This window comes from Stylophora pistillata, chromosome 8, assembly GCF_964205215.1.
Source record: "Stylophora pistillata chromosome 8, jaStyPist1.2, whole genome shotgun sequence".
Classification (NCBI taxonomy): domain Eukaryota; kingdom Metazoa; phylum Cnidaria; class Anthozoa; order Scleractinia; family Pocilloporidae; genus Stylophora; species Stylophora pistillata.
Window position 1 is genome coordinate 18,856,623 of NC_142526.1, and position 22,925 is coordinate 18,879,547.

The 22,925-nt window shown below is 39.2% G+C and overlaps 1 protein-coding gene, 1 long non-coding RNA gene and 1 pseudogene across 2 annotated transcripts; all 3 read right to left on the reverse strand.

Moving 5' to 3' along the window:
• Positions 1 to 1,631: 1,631 nt before the first annotated feature.
• On the reverse strand, positions 1,632 to 4,405 carry LOC148725332 (uncharacterized). The gene is made up of 2 exons (XR_015990336.1): positions 4,144 to 4,405; positions 1,632 to 3,634 (listed from the first exon to the last, which is right to left on the reverse strand). It is a non-coding gene; the product is annotated as an uncharacterized LOC148725332 (long non-coding RNA).
• A 489-nt stretch (positions 4,406 to 4,894) lies between these two features.
• On the reverse strand, positions 4,895 to 9,118 carry LOC111329215 (melanocortin receptor 4-like). Its single transcript, XM_088731921.1, has 2 exons — positions 8,859 to 9,118; positions 4,895 to 6,167 (listed from the first exon to the last, which is right to left on the reverse strand). Exon 2 carries the CDS (start codon positions 6,056 to 6,058, stop codon positions 5,123 to 5,125), a length of 936 nt encoding a protein of 311 aa, XP_088588047.1. The 5' UTR covers positions 6,059 to 6,167; positions 8,859 to 9,118; the 3' UTR covers positions 4,895 to 5,122.
• Positions 9,119 to 10,812: 1,694 nt separating this feature from the next.
• Positions 10,813 to 12,434, reverse strand: LOC148725333 (trace amine-associated receptor 9-like; annotated as a pseudogene).
• Positions 12,435 to 22,925: the final 10,491 nt, after the last annotated feature.

A 22,925-nucleotide genomic window follows, 5' to 3' on the forward strand; every position in this document is an offset into this window, starting at 1 on the left:
ATACAGTAAAATACCGTAAATAAATACAGTAAAACCGGGGAATGGTGGGGCGACCTCTAAACACAGGCTCCACAAGATAGGGGTATGGTGTAAAACGCCACTTTACGCCATAAGTCATCTCACGGCAAAAGAGTTAACGGTGTCCTCACAGCATAAAAGAGAGCGTGGGGGGCTCGACAACTCGTCCCAGCGAGCTCTTCAGCGCATTACGTCATGCTTTGCAGATGGCTAGCGGCTGTTTGGCCTCGAGGTCAGCCCCAAGAAGACAGAGGTTCTTCACCAGCCTACCCCTCAAGTAGAATACCGCCCTCCCCACATCAGCATAGGTGACACAGAACTGAAATCAACCCAGCAGTTCACCTACTTGGGTTGCACCATCTCATCCGACGCAAAGATGGGCAAGGAAATAGACAACAGACTGGCAAAGGCTGATAGCACCTTCGGCAGACGATACAAACGAGTGTGGAACAACAAGAACCTGAAAAGATCCGCGTCTATAGGGTTGCTGTTCTTACCACCCTTCTATACGGCTCTGAGACATGGGTCACTTACCGCAGCCACATCCGCCTCCTCGAGCGCTCCCACCAGCGCTGCCTATGCACCATCCTCAACATCCACTGGTGTGATTTCAACACCAATGTCGAATTCCTGGAGCAGGCCGAGATTCCCAGTTTTGAAGCCACGATCCTGAAGCACCAGCTCCGATAGGCTGGTCAAGTTTCCCGAAAGGAAGACCACCGCCTACCTAAGATTGTCATGTACGATGAACTCTCAGCCGGACATCGTGAGAGAGGGGCTCCAAAGAAGAGGTTCAAGGACGGCCTAAAGAAGTCACTCAGCACCCGCAATGTCAACCACAAAAAGTGGTCTAACCTGGCTACCGACCGTGGTACCTGGCGCCACACAATCAACCAAGCCACTGCCCAATTTGAGGAGGATAGACGTGAGGTACTTAAAGACAAATGAATAAAGGCTGATAGTTTTGAAAGAAACTGTTTGGGGCTGCGTCGGTGGGAGTAACGAAATAATTTGGATATATCAACAAAGTTGATATATCAAGAAGCTAGAGTCGCTCTCGGCTATCGCCTCGAGCGACTCTTACGCTTCTTTCGTGCTTAGCAACCTCCCGCGTGCATCCATAACTCAATAGTGTACGCTGTGGTGTTTACCATTTGTTAAATTCAACGCAAGATATAATTTGTCATAAACGGTGCTGGTCTTTCCCAAAGGAATACAACTTTAGTTTCCTTCATTTGTTCTTTCTAAAGCCTACGTCAGTGCGTTTGGTAGATTCTTTGTTTCTCCGTGTCACTTTTTTCACGTTCATGTTTTTGTTTTCCTTTTCCTTCCTCGGTCCCGTACTCTTTCTTCAAGCCCAGTCCTAATTTATCGCCGAAGGGGGAAGTGCTGGTGGGGGCATCAGTGGCTTTCAGGGGGGGGAATGGTTGTCGCCAACAAAGTATAAAGGGGCACTATAGAAAATGACGGTCAACTAACTGCCAATGATGGGAGATCATATCAATAACACAGCATCTTATGTGAGGATCAGGTCAATTTTGTGGGGACAACCACACAATAATTTCAGTGCTATTTGACCACGGTTATCTTGTTGAAAAAATGCTGATTAAACAGCCGTTGTATGATTCATTTATTGACATTCTTTAGCAGCTTTCGAGTTTACAATTGCTGATGCACTAAAACAGCGTTCGAAGCGTCATAATTTGCGTTTAAACAAGTACACAGACATTTGATTTTGTAACGGAATAACTTTGTCTCAACCGATTATCGCTCCCTTCAAGTACTAAACAGGGGCCTTATCTTACTTAGTCTAGGTTTCCTGAAAAGGGAAACGACAAAACTGTCTGTCTCATCGTGCGCTTCATGACTTGACTTATTTCTCTCATCTTCCAAAAACACAGGAATGGGTTTAGCGTCGAATTAAATAACAACAGAGATATCGTATGAACCCAGGAGAAGTTAAGGGTCGGTGTATTCGATCCACTGAGCATCACAGAAATAAAACTAACAACTAAAGCATAAGGGGGATAACAAGCCAGTAATGACATTTGTACCCACAATGTTGTGAACACTGTCTTTCTGTATCTCGCTTTGTTTAGTTAATTCGTTCTCCATTCTGTTGTGCTTGTTGAGCTTCATCTTGCACTTGGGCTTCAGTTGAGAAAGGCGAAGAGTGCGATAAATTTTGGTGTAGCACAAAGAGATCATTAAGCATAATAAAAACGCTCTGACAGGCTATGCTTGTAGCAATATGTCGACTGTAAAAGAATACTGCTGCATTGGTATTGCTGAAGACCCAAAAAGTAAAAACGACAAGTCTTACTCGCCTCACAGTTACTAACTGCCAGTTACTACCGGCCTCTATCCGCGACCATAAATGCAGAAAAACTCTGGACTTGTTGTGTATAATTTACATCCTCAGTTAAATTCGCCATGATTTTATCCAGGCTCTTTCTTTACTCTCAATCCAGGCTCTAGCAGAACTGTTTGAATTGATTTACAGCAGTCAGTTGTTACCTCTTCAAAGTCTATTTGTCTCTTCAGAAAGAAATTTATCATACGAGACGTTTTGTTGTATAGTATCGCATCGCTGAGTATTTTCACAAGTTGAGCCGTCAAAATACAAATAACGAATAAAAATACTAAGCGATACGACACACCAAAACGTCTAATAATTTATTTATTATCCAACTCGCTAAATTGTTATTTCAGTGTGGGCGAATTTCGCGGATATTTATTTACGGGAAGTTCGTGAGAGAAGTATGCGAAGTGGAACAGGATTGTCGCGTTGTCGTGTTCCTGTTTCTATTTTCTTCATTAACTGCTTTTCTTCGTTCGATTTATCTGATAAACTTGGGTCAATATTCTCCGGCCATTCCGACTCTTTGTCCTCAAAAAAATAACTTAAAATGTCCACCACTTTTTTTTGTAACTTCAATCCAATTCGTCGCTTGCGCGATGGGAGAAAACCTGTCTAACCGTTCTCTGGAGTACAAATACCGATATTTGTACTCGTCTTGGGAATTATTTGTACTCTGCAGAGTGTTGTTGGATAATAAAGAAAGTTATCTTTTAACGACAAGATTATATTATAAATTAACGACATGATATGGTGGTAATATATTCCTAAACATTGGAGATTTCCCCGCCAAACATGGAACTTTATCGCTTGGATCGGTTGCAAGCTCAGCTGTGACTATTCGTGCTACAGAACTCAAGCTGTTTTCATGGCTGTCAATAAATAGAAAAACTACATACTCACAACAGTATATATGGTACTCACAAGAAACCTTATCGTGTAATAACTTGTATTGAGGCCAATTTTTTTTAATAAATTTTTTTAAACTGTGAAAATTTTAGAAAGAACTGATGAAATACAAGTCATGCAGCTTTCACCGATCTACAGCATCATCATCGACCCCTCATCCCTATCTATTCTTCGTCGAGATATAGTTAGGAAAAGTCAATCAGTTGGTGGCGTCTCTTTGCTGCAAGGTAATAGACAGAGAGCGATTCTTCCAATTTGCATTGTTCGTAATATGATCCTCTCATTCTCATTCCCCGGGCCTCTGACGGGTGACAAAGGTGCCTCCATGATTATCTCGTCAGAAAAAACCTAACAAACACAAAATAAATATTGCTCTCTTGATAACTAAATATAACATTGCAACTGGGTTTTTTTACCGCTTAAAGTACAGGAAACTGAGAGCTGCTTTCGCATATATAGCACAGGTGTGGGTCACAAACAGGCAAAACCTCAAAAATTTTCGGGAATCCAACTTGAAATCAAATAGGAACTGACTTTCTTCAGCTCGTTTTAGTCGCCATGGCAAGTGAAAAATATATTTGGCATGAAAAATTTTCACTCAAGTCGCCAATTTGGAAACCAACAGATGAAAAAAAGGGAGACTTGGAAAAATTATGGATCTTTGGTCGAATTATCAAACGAACAAACGCCATTATCTCCTGTGTTTGTCTTTTTTCCTCTTCGCCTTCTGTTTCCCGTCATCGTTGGGGTTTGCTTAAGGTCTCTACTGTTATTGAGTGCCACACGTCAGAAAGATTTAACCGATTTAAATGATGCACACATTATGTCAGATGGAAACCTTTCAGTTATTTTCTTACCTGTACGTTTCTTGATATATATAAAGAAGGGAACTGAAACCAGAAGAACTTCCACCCTAATTATTTTCTGATTCCGCACCAAATAAAATGGTCAAATAATAGTGGGGTGCTGTTTCGTTAAAACTGTTTCCTCTCCTTTATTTTCGGAAGAGTTTGATTAGTTACCAAGCCAATGATTATATCAATATCAAAAAATGGAAAAATTGTCTATTTTCAAGGCATGAATGGGCAACTTCTTGTTTTCATCCAGGCAGCCATGGTGCCATCCGGCTACACAAATTACACTTTGAATATCTTATATTATTAAAAACTGGATCATCGAGCCAGCAACGGCTCAGACAGCTGTGAACATCTGCGACGGTTATTAAAGAGGAACTTATTTTAATTTTAATTTTCTCGATAGAGCTTGTCAACACACCAATAGGTATTTTTAGAAAGTGCGATTAGTGAAAAACAGACTGGAATGATTTGGAAAAGCTGCAAGTGAAAGGCCCTAAACAGTTCTAAACAATAATCGTACGCGTTCTTATATAAGTTCTAGTTTTTTCCTCTCTGACATCTAGTGCAGTCCTAAAGAACTCAGTATTTGATAGATTATCAAGTACAAAGGGGCACTATAGAAAATGACGGTCAACTAACTGCCAATGAGGGGAGATCATAACAATATCACAACGTCTTATGTGAGGATCAGGTCAATTTTGTGGTGAAACAAACAAAAAATTACAGTGAAATTTGACAACTACCACGGCTATCTCGTTGAAAAAATGCTCATTAAACAGCCGTTATAGGATTGATTTATTGACATTCTTTAGCAGCTTTCGAGTTTACACTTTCTGATGTATTAAAACAGAGTTCGAAGTGTCATAATTTGCGTTTAAACAAATACATAAAAATTTAATTTTGCAATGGAATACGTTTGTCTCAGCCGATTATTGTCTCCTTCAAGTGCAAGACTAAGCAGGGCCAAAACTAACTTAATCTAGGTTTCCTGAGTAAGTAAACGAAAAAACCGTCTGATCGTGTGCTTCACGGCCTGTCTCATCTCTCTCATCTTCCAACAATACAGGAATGGGTTTAGAGTCGAGTTAAACAGCAACAAAGAAAACGCAAGATACGAGACGAATTTAAGGAAATGTGTATTAATTCCACTGATAAGAATAAAACCATAAACTAAACCATAAGGAAGACAACAAGCAAATAATGCCATCTGTAACCACAGTGCTGTGGACACTGTCTTTCTGTATCTCGCTTTGTTCAGTTGAATCCCTTCTCCATTCTGTTTTCCCTTGGGACCTTGATCTTGCACTTGGGCTTCAGAAAGGCGAAGGGTCCGATAAATTTTGGTGTAACAGAAAGAGGAGATCATTAAGCATAATAACAACGCTGCACAAGTGATGCTGATAGCAATGTGTATACTGTAAAGGAATACTGTTGCATTGAGAGTGCTGAGGACCCAAAAAGTAAAAACGAGAAGTCTTACTCGCCTCACAGTTACTACCTGTCTGTATCTTAGCCCCAACAACAGAGCAAGAAGTCTGTCTACACTTATTGCTGTCATTGTCAACAGCGATACCGAGATGAATATTGAACCAATAGTATTTAAAAGTAATGATGAGTAGTAACAACCCTTTGAATGCTCTGAAGACATGAAGAAAACAATGAAAAGAGGTTGTGAATTGAGGCCCACGCCCAGATCTGTGCCCGCAAGACAACCGAGCAATAGTTTTGAGGGCGGATGAAGGCACGACACCTTACGAAGAGTAACGATGATCAGAAAATTTCCTACAAATGCAACTATGGATAGCGGAATATTTGTAGCTAAAAGAAATATCCTCTGAGCTGCTCCGAGAGCAATAATGCAGGAAACCTCTGGGCTTGTTGTCGTATAATTTCCATCCTCAGTTAAATTCGCCATGATTTTATTCACGCTTTTTTCTCTATCATTGAAATCCCAGCTCTAGGAACACTATTTGGGTTGATTTGCAGCAGTCGGTTTTTACCTCTTCAAAGTCAGTTCGTCTCTTCTGAAATAAAGAAAGTTATCTCTTAATCCCTAAGATTATATTTTAAATTAACGACATGGTATGATGGTAATACATTCCTAAACATTGACGAATTCCCCGCCAAGCATGGAACTTTTTGCTTGGATCGGTTTCAAGCTCAGCTGCGACTATTCATGCTACAGAACAAGAGGAGTTTTAATGGATGTTAATAAACATAAAACTGTATATCTACAACAGTCTATATGGTCCTCACAAGACACCACTATTCATAGTTTGAACCAATAGAGAAACCTTCACTGTGCTCTGTTCCGTTGTAAAGCAGGCAGGAAGCGGCTAGAACACGAAAGACGTGTAGGAGAAACATGAGACGTAGTGTTCATTACGTTACTATGTTAAGTAAAATATATAGACATCGTAAAGAACTTCAAAAACACAAAGCAAATTGCTGCTCTCTTGATAGCTAAATACAACATTCCAACTAGGAATTTTCCCATTCCTACCTTATACCTTACCGTTGGAAGTACAGAAAACTGAGAGTTGCTTTCACAGATATATCACCCAAAACTATTAAATCAAACTTAAAATCTCGTAGGAACTGACTTTAATTCCTTTAACTGTGTCAGTTGCAAAATAAAAGAGAAGCATTGATATCATAAGCATGAACATAATGATATTTTAGGAGCCATCTAAGTCAAGGGATGACGCAGAGAAGAGCATCCTTGCACAAGGCTGCGAAGAATGAGCGATTTTTCCAATTTCCATTGTTTGTGGTTGATCGAGGTTAATGGTAAAAAGCACCTTTTCAGCACGCCGAGCTGCGACCATTTTGGTCGCCATGGTAAGTGAAAATTATATTTGGCGACTAAAATTTAGACGAAAGTCGCCAATTGGCGACCAACATTTAAAAAAAAAAGGAGACTTGGAAAATTGTCGATCTGCAGTCAAATTATCAATCGTAAAAACGCCAGTAAAACCTGTATTTGTCTTATTTTTCTCATTTAATAAATTTTTAGTCTTTTCGCGTTCTCTTTGCCGTCGCCATTGTGGTTTGCTTAAGGTCAGTGAGTACCACAAGTCGGAGTTAACCAATGTAAATGATACGCACATTATGACAGGAGCAAAACTTCCACCCTAATTGTTTTACGATCCCACACCAAATAAAATGGTCAAATAATAGCTGGCTGCTGTGTACTTAAAACTGTTTCCTCTCCTTTGTTTTTGGTAAAGAGTTTTATTGGATAGCAAGATGAAAATAATATCAAAAATGCCTATTTTCAAGGCATGAATGGGAAACTTCTTGTTTTGCACCCCGGCGGCTATGGTGCCATAAACACAAATTACACTTTGCATATCTTAAATTATTAAGACTGCATCATTGAGCAAACAAAGTCTCAGACAGCTGTAAACATCTACGAAGGTTATTAGAGAGGAAGGCTATTTCAATTTTAACTTCTTCGAGAGAGCTTGCCAACGACAGCAATAAGTGTTTTTAGAAAGTGCGATTAGTGAAAAACAGACTGGAGTGATTTGGAAGTGCAGCAAGTGAAAGGCGCTAACTGAGTTCTAAACAATAGTTCTGATATAAGTTCTAGTTTTACCCTCTTTTACATCTATAACATTCTAAAATAAAGAGTTCAGTGTCTGATGGATCATCATGAGTGCCTTCAGTAAATAAAATCAACGCAAGATATAATTTATTGGAGGGATCATTTCTTGCCAACAAAGTATAAAGGGGGACTATAGAGAATGACGGCAAACTAACTGTCAATGAGGGGAAATCTCAACAATATCCCAACGTCTTATGTGATGATCAGGTCAATCTTGTGGTGACACAACCAAACAATTACAGTGATATTTGACAACTACCACGGTTATCTTTTTGAAAAAAAAAACACTGATAAACAGCCGTTAAATGACTCATTTACTGACATTCTCTTGCTAGAACAGCGTTCGAAGCGTCAAAAGTTGCGTTTAAACAGTTACACAAACATCGCCAATTTTCTTGTTTGCAACGGAATAACTTTGTCTCAGCCGATTATCGCTTCCTTCAAATACAAAACTAACCAGGGCCTTATCTTACTTAGTCTGGGTTTCCTGAGAACGGAAACGACAAAACTGACTGTCTGATCGTGTGCCTCATGGCCTGTCTTATTTCTCTCATCTTCCAACAATACAGAAATGGGTTTTAGAGTCGAATTAAATAACAACTTCTCGGAGCGAAGGGCTAACGCTCGAAACGTCAGCTTTTGTAATCGTTACGGTGGCCAATTTACCACTTCAACTTTGTTGATATATCCAAATTATTTCGTTACTCCCACCGACGCAGCCCCAAACAGTTTCTTTCGAAACTATCAGCCTTTATCTAGTGTCTATGGTTGATCAAGGTAGGTGGGAAAAACACCTTTTCCATACTCCAGGCTGCGACCATTTTGACGAGTAAAAGGTAAAATTTGGCATCTAAAATATTGGCGACCAATTGGCGACCAACAGATCAAAATAATGGAAGACTTTGAAAAGTTAGGGATCTTTGCTTGAATTATAAAACGAACAAACGTCAGTGTCTCCTTTAGTTTAATCGCGTTCTCTTTGCCGTCACCGTTGTGCTTTGCTCAAGGTCTCTACTGTCAGTTAGTGCCACACGCCAGAAAGAGTTAACCAGTGTAAATGATGCGCGCATTATGACAGGTGCAAAACTTTCAGTTATTTTCTTACCTGTACGTTTCTTGATGTATATATATAGAAAGGAACTGAAGAGAACGTCCACCCTTATTATTTTATGATCCTACACCAAATAAAATGGTCAAATAATAGCTGGGTGCTGCGTCCTTAAAACTGTTTCCTCTCCTTTATTTTCGGTAGAGACTGTTCGGTTAGCAAGTTAATGAAGATGATATCAAAAATGACAAAAATGCCTATTTTCAAGGCAAGAAGGGGAAACTTCTTGTTTTGCACCCCGGCGGCTATGGTGCCATCAACACAAATTACACTTCGATAGCTTGAATTATTAAACACTGAATCATTGATTAACGTAACTCATTGTTTCCCTTGCCTTAGGTTATGAGTCATTATACCTTTGCGTGGGCATGAAGACGAGTTAAACTGAAAGTGTTTTTGTACATCGTAACATTCCGTTTATTTTCCACACTCGCGGTTGTTGAACATGAGATGATTATGGCCAACTCGGCCCTAAGAGGCTCGTCAGCTATCTATCATCTCCTCTCATCTCAACGCGCACTCGTGGGATGATTGTCAATTACTCCGGCAAGAACAGCTCAGACAGCTGTAAACATCTGCCAAGATATTAGTTGCAGTTAATTCTGTTGATAGAGACAAACCGGTTATTTGAGCGAAATTATTGGCAAATTATTCAATCTTTTATCATTATCGCGCTTGGCGAAATAATGTGTTGTATAATTTTTTTGAACGGCTCCGGCTTGTGTTCGAGAAGCTTATCAACCGCCCCAGTTCTCTATTATACTAGACCTTGTTCGTGTTCCCTGTTCTCTGTTCATTTCTTGTTGCAATTTTTTTCTTGGTAGGTTCATCATAATGGAAGCGTGTTCTTTAGGGGTATCCCCCTCCTTTATGAAAGAAAGGGTTTTCATCTTTCCCAAAGGAATACAACTTTGGTTTCCTTCATTCACTATTCCTAAGGTCTATTTCAGGGCGTTTCGCAGATTCTTTGTTCTTTCTTATTTGTTCCGTGTCACTTTTTCACGTTCATGTTCTTGTTTTCCTGTTCCTTTCTCGCTCCAGCACTCTTCTTAAGGCCCCGTCATAATTATTGCCGGGGGGGAGGGCTAATGGGGGCATCAGTGGCTTTTCAGGGGGAAGGAGGGGGGACCAGTTGTCGCTAACAAAGTAAAAAGGGGGACTATAAAAAATGACGACCAACTAACTGCCAATGAGGGGAGATCCTAACAATCTCACTGCGTCTTATGTGAGGATCGGGTAAATCTTGTGGTGACACAAGCAAAAAGTTACAGTGATATTTGACAACTACCACGGTTATCTCGTTGAAAAAATCCTGATTAAACAGCCGTTATATGATTCAAGGCTGATAGTTTCGAAAGAAACTGTTTGGGGCTGCGTCGGTGGGAGTAACGAAATAATTTGGATATATCAACAAAGTTGAAATGGTAAATTGGCCACCGTAATGATTATAAAAGCTGACGTTTCGAGCGTTAGCCCTTCGTCGGAGCGAATAGAGGAATTGTGGGTTGTGTGTGCTTTTTTTAAAGGCAGAAATGGAGCTACGTTATTGGTGGGAGCATGGCAACGAGAAAAACATGAATAAATTAGTGGAATGAAAAGCGTTCGTTGATCCCTGTGGGATTTAGACTGCCGGTTTGAAAGATGAGCTTTTGTTCAAGATTTTTACGGCTTTCCGTGCCACCTAAGTGCAAGGAAAGACCGCAGATTGCCATATGTTGCTTAGAGTGATTAGGTAAATTAAAATGTCTAGCGACTGTTATATGATTCATTTGTTGACATTCTTTTGCAGCTTTCGAGTTTACAATATTGCTGATGCACTAAAACAGAGTTCGAAGTGTCATAATTTGCGTTTAAACAATTACACAAAAACTTAATTTTGCAGTGGAATACGTTTGTCTCAGCGGATTATTGTCTCCTTCAAGTGCAAGACTAAACAGGGCCAAAACTAACTTCATCTAGGTTTCCCGAGTAGTAAACGACAAAACTGTGTGATCGTGTGCCTCATGGCCTGTCTCGTTTCTCTCATCTTCTAACAATACAGGAATGGGTTAAGAGTCGAGTTAAATAACAACAGAGATATCGCAAGAACCGAGGCGAATTTAAGGAAGGGTGTATTCAATCCACAGATAGAAATAAAACCAACAACTAAACTATAAGGGAGATAACAAGCCAATAATGCCATTTATACTCACAGTGTTGTGGACACTGTCTTTCTGTATCTCGCTTTGTTCTGTTGATTTCCTTCTCCATTCTGTTGTCCTTGGTGAGCTTGATCTTGCACTTGGACTTGAGAAAGACGAAGGGTGCGATAAATTTTGGTGTAGTAGAAATAGGAGATAATTAAGCGTAATAACAACGCTGCACAAGCGATGCTCATAGCAATGTGTAAAATGTAAAAGACTACTGTTGCAATGAGAGTGCCGAAGACCCAAAAAGTAGTAACGAAGAGTCTTACTCGCCTCACAGTTACTACCTATATGTATCTCAGCCCCAACAACAGAGCAAGAAGTCTGTCCACACTTATTTCAGTTATTGTGCACAGCGATACCTCGCAGAATATTGAACCAATCGTATTAAAAAGTAATCTAGAGTAGTAGCGACCCGTTGAGTGCTCTGGAGACATTAAGATAAAACTGTGAAAAGGATGTGAAATGCGGCCCACGGCCAGATCTGTGCACGCAAGAGAACCGAGCAAAATTTTCGAGGGCGGATGAAGGCACGACACCTTTCGGAGATTAATGATGATCAGAAAATTTCCTACGATTGCAAAAATGGATAGAGGAAGACTTAGGGCTGAAAGGGATATCTATCCTGAGCCGCTCCAAGAAATGAAGCCGGTAGAATACCTCTGGGTTTGATGTTGTACAATTTCGTTCCTCGGTTAAATTCACCATGACTTTACCTAGGTTTTTTCTTCATTCGCAATCTAAGCTCTTGGAACAGTGTTTGGGTTGGTTTACAGCAGTCGGTTTTTACCTCCTCAAAGTCTTTTCGTCTCCTCTAAAATAAAGGAGGTTATCTCTTAATCCATGAGATGATATTATTATTAGACGACATGCTATGATGATGATATATTCTTAAACATTGGTGATTTCGCCGCAAAACATGGAACTTTAACGCTTGGATCGGTTGCAAGTTCAGCTGCTACTTCTTGTTCTACAGCACACGAGGTGTTTTCATGGCTGTCGATAAAAATAAAAACTACATATTCACAACAGTATATATGGTCCTCACGAGAAACTACTATCAAAGTCTTTTTGAAGAAATTTTTAGACAGACACGGGTGCCTGCGGCCATGGTAATCACGTCGTAAAGAACTTCACAAACACAAAGTACAAGTTGCTCTCTTAAGCTTGATAACTTAAAACGATATCACAACTGGGATTTTTCCCAATTCCCAGAATTTGCCTTGCCGCTTCAAGTATAGAAAACTGTGTTGTTCTCGCAGATATACCACATGTGTGGGTGGCAAAAAGGCAAAAAGGGAAAATTTTCGGGAATCCAACTTAAAATCAAAAAGGAACTGACTTACCTCAGTTCATTTTGGTCGTCATGGTGGGTGAAACAATACATTTGGCATCTAAAATTTCGACACAAGTCGCCAATTTAGTGACCAACAGATTAAAAAAAAAAGGGAGACTTGGAAAAATTATGGATCCTTGGTCGAATTATCAAACGAACAAATGCCTCTTCACCTTCTGTTTGCCGTCATAGTTGTAGTTTGCTTATGTCTCTACTGTCAGTGCCACACTTCAGAAAGAGTTAAGACTATGACAGGTGCAAAACGTTCAGTTACTTTCTTACCTGTACGTTTCTTGATATGTATAAAGAAAGCTCCACCCTAATTATTTTATGATCCTACTGACCAAATGCAATGGTCAAATAATCGCTGGGTTTTGCGCCCTTAAAACTGCTTCCTCTTGACAGAGGCTGTTTGATTGGTTAGCAAGTTAAAGAAAATATCAAAAGCGGCAAAAAATGCCTGTTTTCAAAGTATGAATGGGAAACTTCCTGTTTTGCACCCCGGCGGCTATGGTGCAATCAACAAAAATAACACTTCGATAGCTTGAATCATTAAAAACTGGATCATTGGATAATGCAACTCGAGAGTTTTCATTGCCTTAGGTTATGAGTCATTAGCCCTTTGCGTGGGCATGAAGACGAGTTAAACCGAAACTGATTTTGTACATTGTAACATTCCGTTTGTTTTCCACACTCGCGCCTGTTGGATATGAGATGATTAGCCTCGTCGGCTATCATCCCCTATCATCTCAACGCGCACACATGGGATGATTGTTAATTATTCCGGCAACAACAGCTCAGACAGCTGTAAACATCTGCAAAGATATTAAGAGTGTGGCTAATTCTGTTAATAGAGACAAACCAGTTATTTGAGCGAAAGTTATATCAATTTTGACTTGTTCGATACCGCTTGGCAAATTATTCAATCTCGTGACCTTTAATCAGCATCGCGTTTGGCGAAATAACTTGTTGTATAATTTGTTTTGAACGGCTCCGGCTTGTGCTCGAGAAACTTATCAAATGCTGCAGCTCTTCATTATACTAAAGCCTGTTCATGTTTCCCCTTCTATGTTCATTTCCTGTTGCAATTTCCAATTCCATGTTGATTGCATCCATACAATTGTTTCTAGTATTATGTTCCCCGCCCTCTTTTTTTTTCATTTCATAGGAGTACAAGTGATAACGATCAACATGTTTCAAAACGCTCCGCCTCCTCTGCAGTTTTTATAATCCTTGTTCATGTTCCCTGTTCTCTGTTCGTTTCCTGTTGTAATTTTGTACCCCAAGTACGGGAAACTGAGAGTTGCTTTCGCATATATAGCACAGGTGTGGGTCACAAACAGGCAAAACCTCAACAATTTTCGGGAATCCAACTTGAAATCAAATAGGAACTGACTTTCTTCAGCTCGTTTTGGTCGCCATGGTAAGTGAAAAATAAATTTGGCATGAAAAATTTTCACTCAAGTCGCCAATTTGGAAACCAACAGATGAAAAAAAGGGAGACTTGGAAAAATTATGGATCTTTGGTCGAATTATCAAACGAACAAACGCAATTATCTCGTGTTTGTCTTTTTTCTCTTCGCCTTCAGTTTCCCGTCATCGTTGGGGTTTGCTTAAGGTCTCTACTTTTATTGAGTGCCACACGTCAGAAAGATTTAACCGATGTAAGTGATGCACGCATTATGACAGGTGCAAACCTTTCAGTTATTTTCTTACCTGTACGTTTCTTGATATATATATATATATATATATATATATATATATATATATATGTATATAAAGAAGGGAACTGAAACTAGAAGAACTTCCACCCTAACTATTTTATGATTCCACACCAAATAAAATGGTCAAATAATAGTGGGGTGCTGTTTCCTTAAAACTGCTTCCTCTCCTTTATTTTCGGAAGAGTTTGATTAGTTCGGCCAAGCCAATGAAAATATCAATATAAAAAAATGGAAAAATTGTCTATTTTCAAGGCATGAATGGGCAACTTCTTGATTTCATCCAGGCAGCTATGGTGCCATCAACAAAAATTACACTCTGAATATCTTATATTACTAAAAACTGGATCATCGAGCAAGCAACGGCTCAGACAGCTGTAAACATCTGCGAAGGTTATTAAGGAAGAACTTATTTTAATGTTAAGTTTCTCGATAGAGCTTGCCAACACACCAATAGGTATTTTTAGAAAGTGCGATTGGTGAAAAACAGGAGGAGACTGAGTTAAACAATAATAAAATTGAAGTTATGCACCTGACTTAGTAGACTGTTATGGGTGCCAAAGACGAATAGAACACGAAATAGCATTTGCAGTTAGTTTGTCAGAGAACTCAAAATTTTGCGTTCTAACAAGCCCCTCGATAGGTCAGCACTCGCTGTAGGGGCATTAGAAGTGAAATTAACCACTATTCCCTCCAAAGCTTGTTTTACCGTGACGGAATCAAAGTTAACTCTGCTGAATATCATGCTACATGCTAATGTGGAATCGAAAAGTTGTCTCCATGACCGTTCCTCCCAATATATCTTCCAGAGCGGATCACGCCTTATAATCTGATATTTTCCAGGTTTGCCATTAACAACGACCTAGAAATTGAACAATTCTGCTTCATTTGGCATTGACTATAAAACTGAATCCTGAATTGATCAACAGCAATAGCATTCACTAAAACAAGTTCCTGACGCCTACTTGTTCGTTCTTAATACACCTAATTAACGGCTGCTTGTTGGCTCAAAAGTAGCCCAAGCTCACGCAATGCACGAGCCTCCTTATTTTCTCTTGATTTCACCCACTGAGCGACCTTCAGATATTTACATATTTACGGAGGCTCGGAGCTTTAGTCGACTTTAGTTAATCAAGCTTAAAAAGTGAATAGAACGTTGATGCAATTGGTGATGGACAGTCCATCATCAATTGACTCCCAGTCCATAGACTACCCCGATGGGTTATCCAAATGGACTATCCTAAAATGGCAGAGTCAACGCCCTCCTCAGTGCAACCGCTTTCGTAAGCGACCACAGTCTAGTTGCAAGATTCTCAGGTCTCGCCTTCAGTACCAAAGTATTGACATATTCGTTTCCCCAGAAAATATGTAAGCACATGGTGCTTCGAGGCCATAGCCAGCCTTGTAACTACCATCTTCAGTTATAATTGTTTGTGAGCCGCCCTAAAAAGTACAAGAAACTTGCTAACAAATACCGCCATTTGCAATAGGAATATGACCAATTGTTTCATCCGAAGTCATGAAAGGTGTCGGAGTGATGTGGTTGCCTGTTTGTTGAATTTGTAACGAAAATGGTCGGTAGATTTGACAATATTTCGTCAAACATTTCCAACGTCTGTGATACGTATGTAATAAAGGATAACAAATTAAGTATTGACTTAGGAAGATAAGAGCAACCATATATACCACAAGATTACAAATAACAATATCACAAACAAATTTCATAATTAGATTACTTTATCCTCTAGTTCGCAATAGGTCTTCCTTGATTAATATTACAGACACTAGGACTACTGCATTATTTGCATTTCTCAAGTTTTATGCTAATTAGATAAAAGCTCTCGTAAGCTCGCTTACGAGAGCGTGATCTTGTCCATCGCCGATTCGATTCCGGTAGATACGATAGACGGTTCGGTTACTTATAACAAATATCATAAGTACAATAAGGACATAAAAATATTTAAGTGAACTTGAGAAAGCTGGCGCCAGTGTTACATGTGCTGGATTGATCCCAGCTTATTTTTAATTCTGTACAACTTACCAGCTGCTTCATCAACTGCACTCATCAACTGTTTCCTCATTAGGGGAACTTGCCATCTTGAACGGATTTTATCACGAGTGAAACAGAAAACTATAGACTATCAATTATTGATAAACGCCATTGCCTAGTTCCCTCAGCGAGCGTAAAAAAATCAGGCAAAGATGCTCTTCAATCAGAAGAAGCTCTTGGGAAGTAGGGAAGCCAATCTACGCTCATAATTCTCAGAAACTTGGATACTTGTTTCCGAGAATTCCTGCTCTATTGTTCCCCTAAATTCTGCCGAGGTAAACTGCTACCTTGTGGGCCCGGGGCCCGATTTTCGAAGGTTCCAGTAACGCCGAAGACCTAAAGCTATCAGTTTTAAAAAAAAGTTAAACAAGCAATGGTCAGTCTGGTCTTTGCTCAAAGGAAGTCGATTTTTTTTTTCTTGAGTCCCAACATTTTCCTTGCTTGCATTAGAAAATCGTTTTTAACTACCTCGATCTTCTTGAATGTAAACATGACGAAGAAACAAAGCTTCTTAGGCTCGTTGACTGTCGGAATCTTAGATAGGTGGGACTCGGCCCGGCCCGAGACCTACAGTACAGAAAAACTCTTGGCTTATTGTTGTAGAACTTCCATCCTTTGTTAAATTCGCCATGATTACATTCAGGCTTTTTCTTTATTCGTCATCCAAGCTCTGGAGTTGCATTTTGGGTTGCTTAATAGTGGCCCGTTTCAATTGCCTCAAAGTTTATTCTTCTCCTCTGAAGTACAGAAAGTAATCTTTTCGTCGATAAAATCATATTATATGAATTAACGACATGATGTGTTGCAAATATATTCCGCTAAATCATTTATTGCATGCTGAGCGGCGAAATCATCGATATGATATTGATGGTTTCACTGCTTTAACTGTCCGATTATAGCCGATTATTCGATTAAATATTGCACTCTCTGACTACAACTCTACAGAATGATTATTAAAAAATATAGTAGCTTATGCGCCAATCACATTTGAGGAGATTATAACGCTTATGGCAATGTTCATAACTACATGATAGTATCATGCAATTCAAAGTGTATGATCACTGAGATCGACCTTACAGTGGACAGTTAAACCCCAAATTACCTGCGGTGGGACTAATATCGCACCATGTTAAAGTCACGATGCTTCTAAGTTTCCTCATTGGGAAAACAACAAAACTTCCCTATCGTGTGCCTCACGGCTCGTCTCATTTCTTTCACTTTCCAATAATACAGGGATGGGTTAAGAATCGAGTTAGACAACACCAGAGCTAACGTTAGAATCCAGGAAAACTTGAGGAAAGATGTGTTCAATCTACCGATAACATCACATAACATAAAAAAACATCAACTTTATTTCAACACGATAAGTGTTTAAAGCTGCGCGCTTATGGGGTCGTGCATTTAAACTAGTCCTTAAACCTATATCTATTACTAACTTACATACAAAATAAAAGTAACGTTACTAATAGTTAATAATTATAAAAATTTGTACAATATATGTGATATAATCTGCATAAGATATCATTAAAAATAAACATAGTCTTGATCACAAAAATTAACTGTTGAGGCAGATGTTACCTTAAAATGAAAATCTTTAAATTCAACGATCTTACTTAATCTTGAATCTATGCTCTTTCGTGTAGCATGAACAATGTCTGCATTCCTAGACGTAATTGTATTCCAAAGAACAGCCCCTCTATCATGAGTTACTGAACGTTCTATATAGCGAGATTGAAATCTTGGTATAACAATATTATCTGACCCCCTTAACGAATACTTCGCACCACTCGACCTCTTAACAATAATATTTTCGGACAGTTGTTCTGGTAGTAATTCCTTGTACGCACCGTGTACTACCTTAAAAAGTTTGGTCTTATAAATATAATCTAAGGAGTTCCATTTTGCTATCTTAAGAGAGTCGTCATGGGAGGTGTCTTTCTTTAAATTATATATTAACTTTGCCGCTCGGCTGTGAAGTTTTCCAATCGCCCCAAATAACTCAAGATTACAACAGCTTGTCCACGTTACAATAATATAAGTGACGCCAGGAAAAATAACACTGAAATAAATTGCTCCAATACACTTTTGGGTAAGAATCTTGATTTTCTTAATAAGTTAAGCTTATCTGCGAAACTCTTTTTAACATTCATCAAATTTAGTGACCATGTTAAACTTTCATCGATAGTTACTCCTAATAAACGCGATCTCTTAACCCAATTAACATAAAAGTCTCCCATAGTAACAGGTAAAATAGGGCCTATGATACGTGTCTTAGATATCAGCATAGCTTCGGATGAAGTGTAAGCCTATTGGCAAGACACCAATCATATAATTCAGATAATGCCTTATTTAGTTGATAAGCTGCATGATCCCCGTTGTCATCCACACAATAAACAGTTGTATCATCCGCGCACATAAATATTTCACCAGAATTCACAGAAGATAGTAAATCGTTAGTAAATAAGGTAAATAACGTCAGTCCTAGTACCGATCCCTGTGGAATACCAACAGGAACTGGTAATGTCTCGGATTTAACACCATTAACAACCGTAAACTGATGCCTATCGCTGAGATAACTGTTCAGCCAATTGAGCAGAGATCCTGAAATTCCAAAGTTCCGCTGTAACTTATTGATCAGAAGTGAGTGTTGAACACAGTCAAAAGCTTTCTTGAAATTAAATCAATAAAAGCCACTGCAATCGCTTTTCCTGCGTCCACCTCTTTTCTCCACAATTCTGTCAAATGGATTAGTAATAATTCCGTGGAAAAACCTTTTCGGTACGCCCACTGTCTGTCGGACAAAAACATGTTCAATAGAGAAAAGTCAGTAATAAACTGTGCGGTGGACACTGTCTTTTTGTATTGCACTTGGCTCAGTTGCATTCCTTCCCCGCTCGGTTGTCCTTGATGACTTTGGTCTTGCACTTAGGCTTGAGAAAGGCGAAGGGTGCGATAAATTTTGGTGTAACAGAGAGAGGAGATTATCACATATATTATCATCAATGTACCAGTGATGCCCCCAGCAATATCGAGAATGTAAAAGATTACCGTAACATTTGGAATGCACAAGACCCAAAGGGTAACAACAAGTGCCTTTACCCTTACTCTCCTCACAGTTACAAGCTGAGTGTATCTTAGCAGGAAGGCTATCTACTCTTATTGCAGTTACTGTAGACAAAGATACTCCACAAAATATTGAACCAATAACAAGAAAAAGTAATCCAGTGTAAACACTGTAAAGAGGATGTAAGATAAGGGCTGAGCAAAAGTTTCGATGGCACGACACCTTTCGGAGAGTAAAGACGAAAAGAAAATTCCCTATAATTGTAAGTATGGATAGAGAAAGGCCTAAGGTAGAAGGAAATAACTTCTGAGTAGCTCCGAGACCTAAGCTGCAGAAAAAATTTTGGTTTATCGTCATAATTCCGGCCTTCCTCATTTAAAATGACCATGATTTCATCCCGGCTTTTTCTGTATTCGAAATCCAAGCTGTGGTAAAACTGTTTGAGTTGATTTACAGCATTCGTTTTTTACCGCTTCGAAGTGTATTCGTCTCCTCTGCAATACAGAAAGTTATCTCTTAATCCATAAGATCATATTTTAAATTAACGACATGATATGATGGTAATATATTCTTAAACAAGGCACTTACTCCCTTAGATCGGTTACAACCTGTTGCTACTCGTACAACAGCACACGAGGTGTTTTCGTGGGCCTTGATCATAAATATAAAAAGTCTTGCAACTTTCGCCGATCCACATCATCAAAAGGGATGCTGGAGGATCGGGGAAAGCTTTAAGACCTCCCTAGGAACGTTTCTACCATTCAAAATGTGACTGAAGGAGAATATGAAACGAACCTTTATTTTAGTCAAAAAAAACCGTATAGGTAATTGGGAGGGGACGAGATTTTCGATGGGTGAATTACCCAAAAATGTGCATGAAAATGGCAGGGTCTCTAGAGGGAAGTCGGTCGAACGTGTGAAGATGGCGCACAACAGTAATGAACTGGTCACTTTGCCGCCGACAGCGAGACTCTTACTTAATTCGGCAAAACATAAGCGTGTTGCGTAACAGTTAATTTACTTACGTATATGTGAACGATCCTTCGCAGTAAAGCACTATTTGAGCAATAGTGAAAATCAGACCTGAAAAAAATTTCAGGCCTGTACGGGATTCGAACCACTGACCTCTGCGATACTAGTGCAGCGCTCTACCAATTGAGCTAACAAGCCAACTGGGAGCAGGCCATCAAATTAATTTCACTATTGCTCAAATAGTGCTTTACTGCGAAGGATCGTTCACATATACGTCTCATAACCGCAGTTCATACATATGTTTCATATGTTTGTTGTTGTTTGAGTTAATTTACTGTTACAGTACACCTCGTGTACTGTTTTACGAGTAGCAACAGGTTGTAACCGTTATTGGTGGGAACATGGCAACGAGAAAAACAAGAATAAATTAGTGGAATGAAAAGCGTTCGTTGATCCCTGTGGGATTTAGACAGGGATCAATGAACGCTTTTCATTCCACTGATTTATTCTGGTTTTTCTTGTTGCTATGTTCCCACCAATAACGTAGCTCCATTCTCTGCCTTTAAAAGCACACACAACCCACAATTCCTCTATTCGCTCCGACGAAGGACTAACGCTCGAAACGTCAGCTTTTGTAATCGTTACGGTGGCCAATTTACCACTTCAACTTTGTTGATATATCCAAGTTAAAGAGAGAGAGCGATTTACCAATTTGCCTTCGCGGTTGTGGTCCCTACTGTCAGTGGGCGCTACACGTCAGAGAGAGTTAACCGATGTATATATATAAGGCGCGCATTATCTTATCGAAGGTGACCAACTGACAGTTATTTTCTTTTCGTACCGATACGTTTTTGACATATATATAGATAACAAGTTAAAAGGCCTCGAGCCAACAGTGATGCCGCGCCAGAAGGATCCAAAGGGATTCACAGTCCAAACCTCGATAAATAGTAGGAAAAATATTGTAGTACACGAGGACGGACAACTTCGAGCTAAGAAAGACATATACTCAAATAAAAAGTCTAAGAAAGATTAATAAAATACGTTACGGTCCGAGACCTTCATCAGTTGTAATACAATGACTTACAAATTCCTTAAATAGATATATATAAGGCGTGATGACACATATAAACAAACACAGTAATTACTACGTGAAAAATTATCACAATAAAAAGAAATGGAAAAACTGTCGAATCCACTGAAAATGTTAAGGAACCAGCGTTGACTTGAAAGGCGAGAATAATACTAAAACTCCCAATCAACGCTGAGACTGGGACCTTTGATGCCCGCCCAATTTGAAAAAATTATCCGCATTAGTTATAGTTTATTCTTTTTTTGGAGTGAAATTCCTGGCGCTTATTCAAGCCGAAGGGTGCCAGAGAGAACAGCTGTGCGCTCCAATATGCTTCTTGGTAATTAGAAGTTTCTCGATGTTACCTGAATTGTTTACTGTCGCCTGCACTTGATCAATGCATTGGAATGAGAAATCGCTTAAATCATGTGGTGTTTTGTTAAAATGTACCGCTACTTCACAGGTCTTTTTCTTAGTGACCATAGCAGACTTGTGGTTGCGAAATCTAACTCTAAAGTCATTTGTTGTGGAACCAATGTATTGTAGGCGACATTTCTTGCACGAAGCCAAATAAATTGTGTTCTTAGAATCACAGGAAAGTTTCGATCGTATCTTGTAACTCTTGACTGTTTGAAAACTTAAAAAGGAATAGATTCAACCAAGAAGTTGCGACAAAGATCGCATCTTGTTCTATTACATTTAAAACATCCCTTGACCTCAGCAGCCCCTTCGCTTTCAATGTTAGGGCCATAACGGGATGGCGCCAACAATTCTTTAAGGTTTTTAGATCTGCGAAAGGATTCCAAAATACTCAGATGTTTTTTAATGATGCGACTGACATCAGGTAAATTTGGATTAAATGGGAATAATTTCCTCTTAGATCTGGCATGAGTCCTAAGTTGATCACTTCTAGGTATGGTAGAGGCCTTACGAAACTGGTCATCCACTAATTTGGAAGGTTAACCCTGAGTAACCAGATAACCCTTGTATTCGGTTATTCTCAGCACAAGAAAAGCTTGTTCGGAGCAATTTCTTTGTAACCTCGTCGCCACACTGTAGGGAATAGCTTTGAAAACGTGTTTAGGATGAGCACTTGATAGTGGGAGATAGAGGTGACTATCAGTTGGCTTTGAGTAAACGTCTGTCCTAATAAAACCCTCGATAAATTGTAGAGTTAAATCTAGCACATGGAGCTCTCGTTCGGAAAAAACTAATTCGAATTTTATAGTGGGATACAAAGAGTTTATAAATTCAGTAAACTCATGCAGTGCCGGAAGGCCTTGTTGCCAGAGATCAAAAACATTCATGATGAAGGTCTCGGACCGAAACGTATTTAATTAAACTTTCTTAGACTTTTTATTTGAGTATATGTCTTTCTTAGCTCGAAGTTGTCCGTCCTCGTGTACTACAATATATATATTTATTAAAAACTAGATCATTGGATAATGCAATTCAAGACTTCTTATTGGCTTAGCCATTATGGTCTATCAGCCAATATACCATAATCTACAAATATGGCAAGCGTACGTTTCAGCTTAAGATTAAAAGGGAGCTAAGAATTTAATAAAATTTAATAATTTAATTGAACGTTTTTAATAAAACAATTATTCCACTCGCGCTTGTTGGATATCAGATGATTATAGCCAACTCGGCGCTACGCGCC

What these genes read in the sequence shown, in the direction of transcription:
- LOC111329215 (XM_088731921.1), bottom strand. Translation starts at nt 6,058, where the DNA reads ATGGCGAATTTAACTGAGGATGGAAATTATACGACAACAAGCCCAGAG.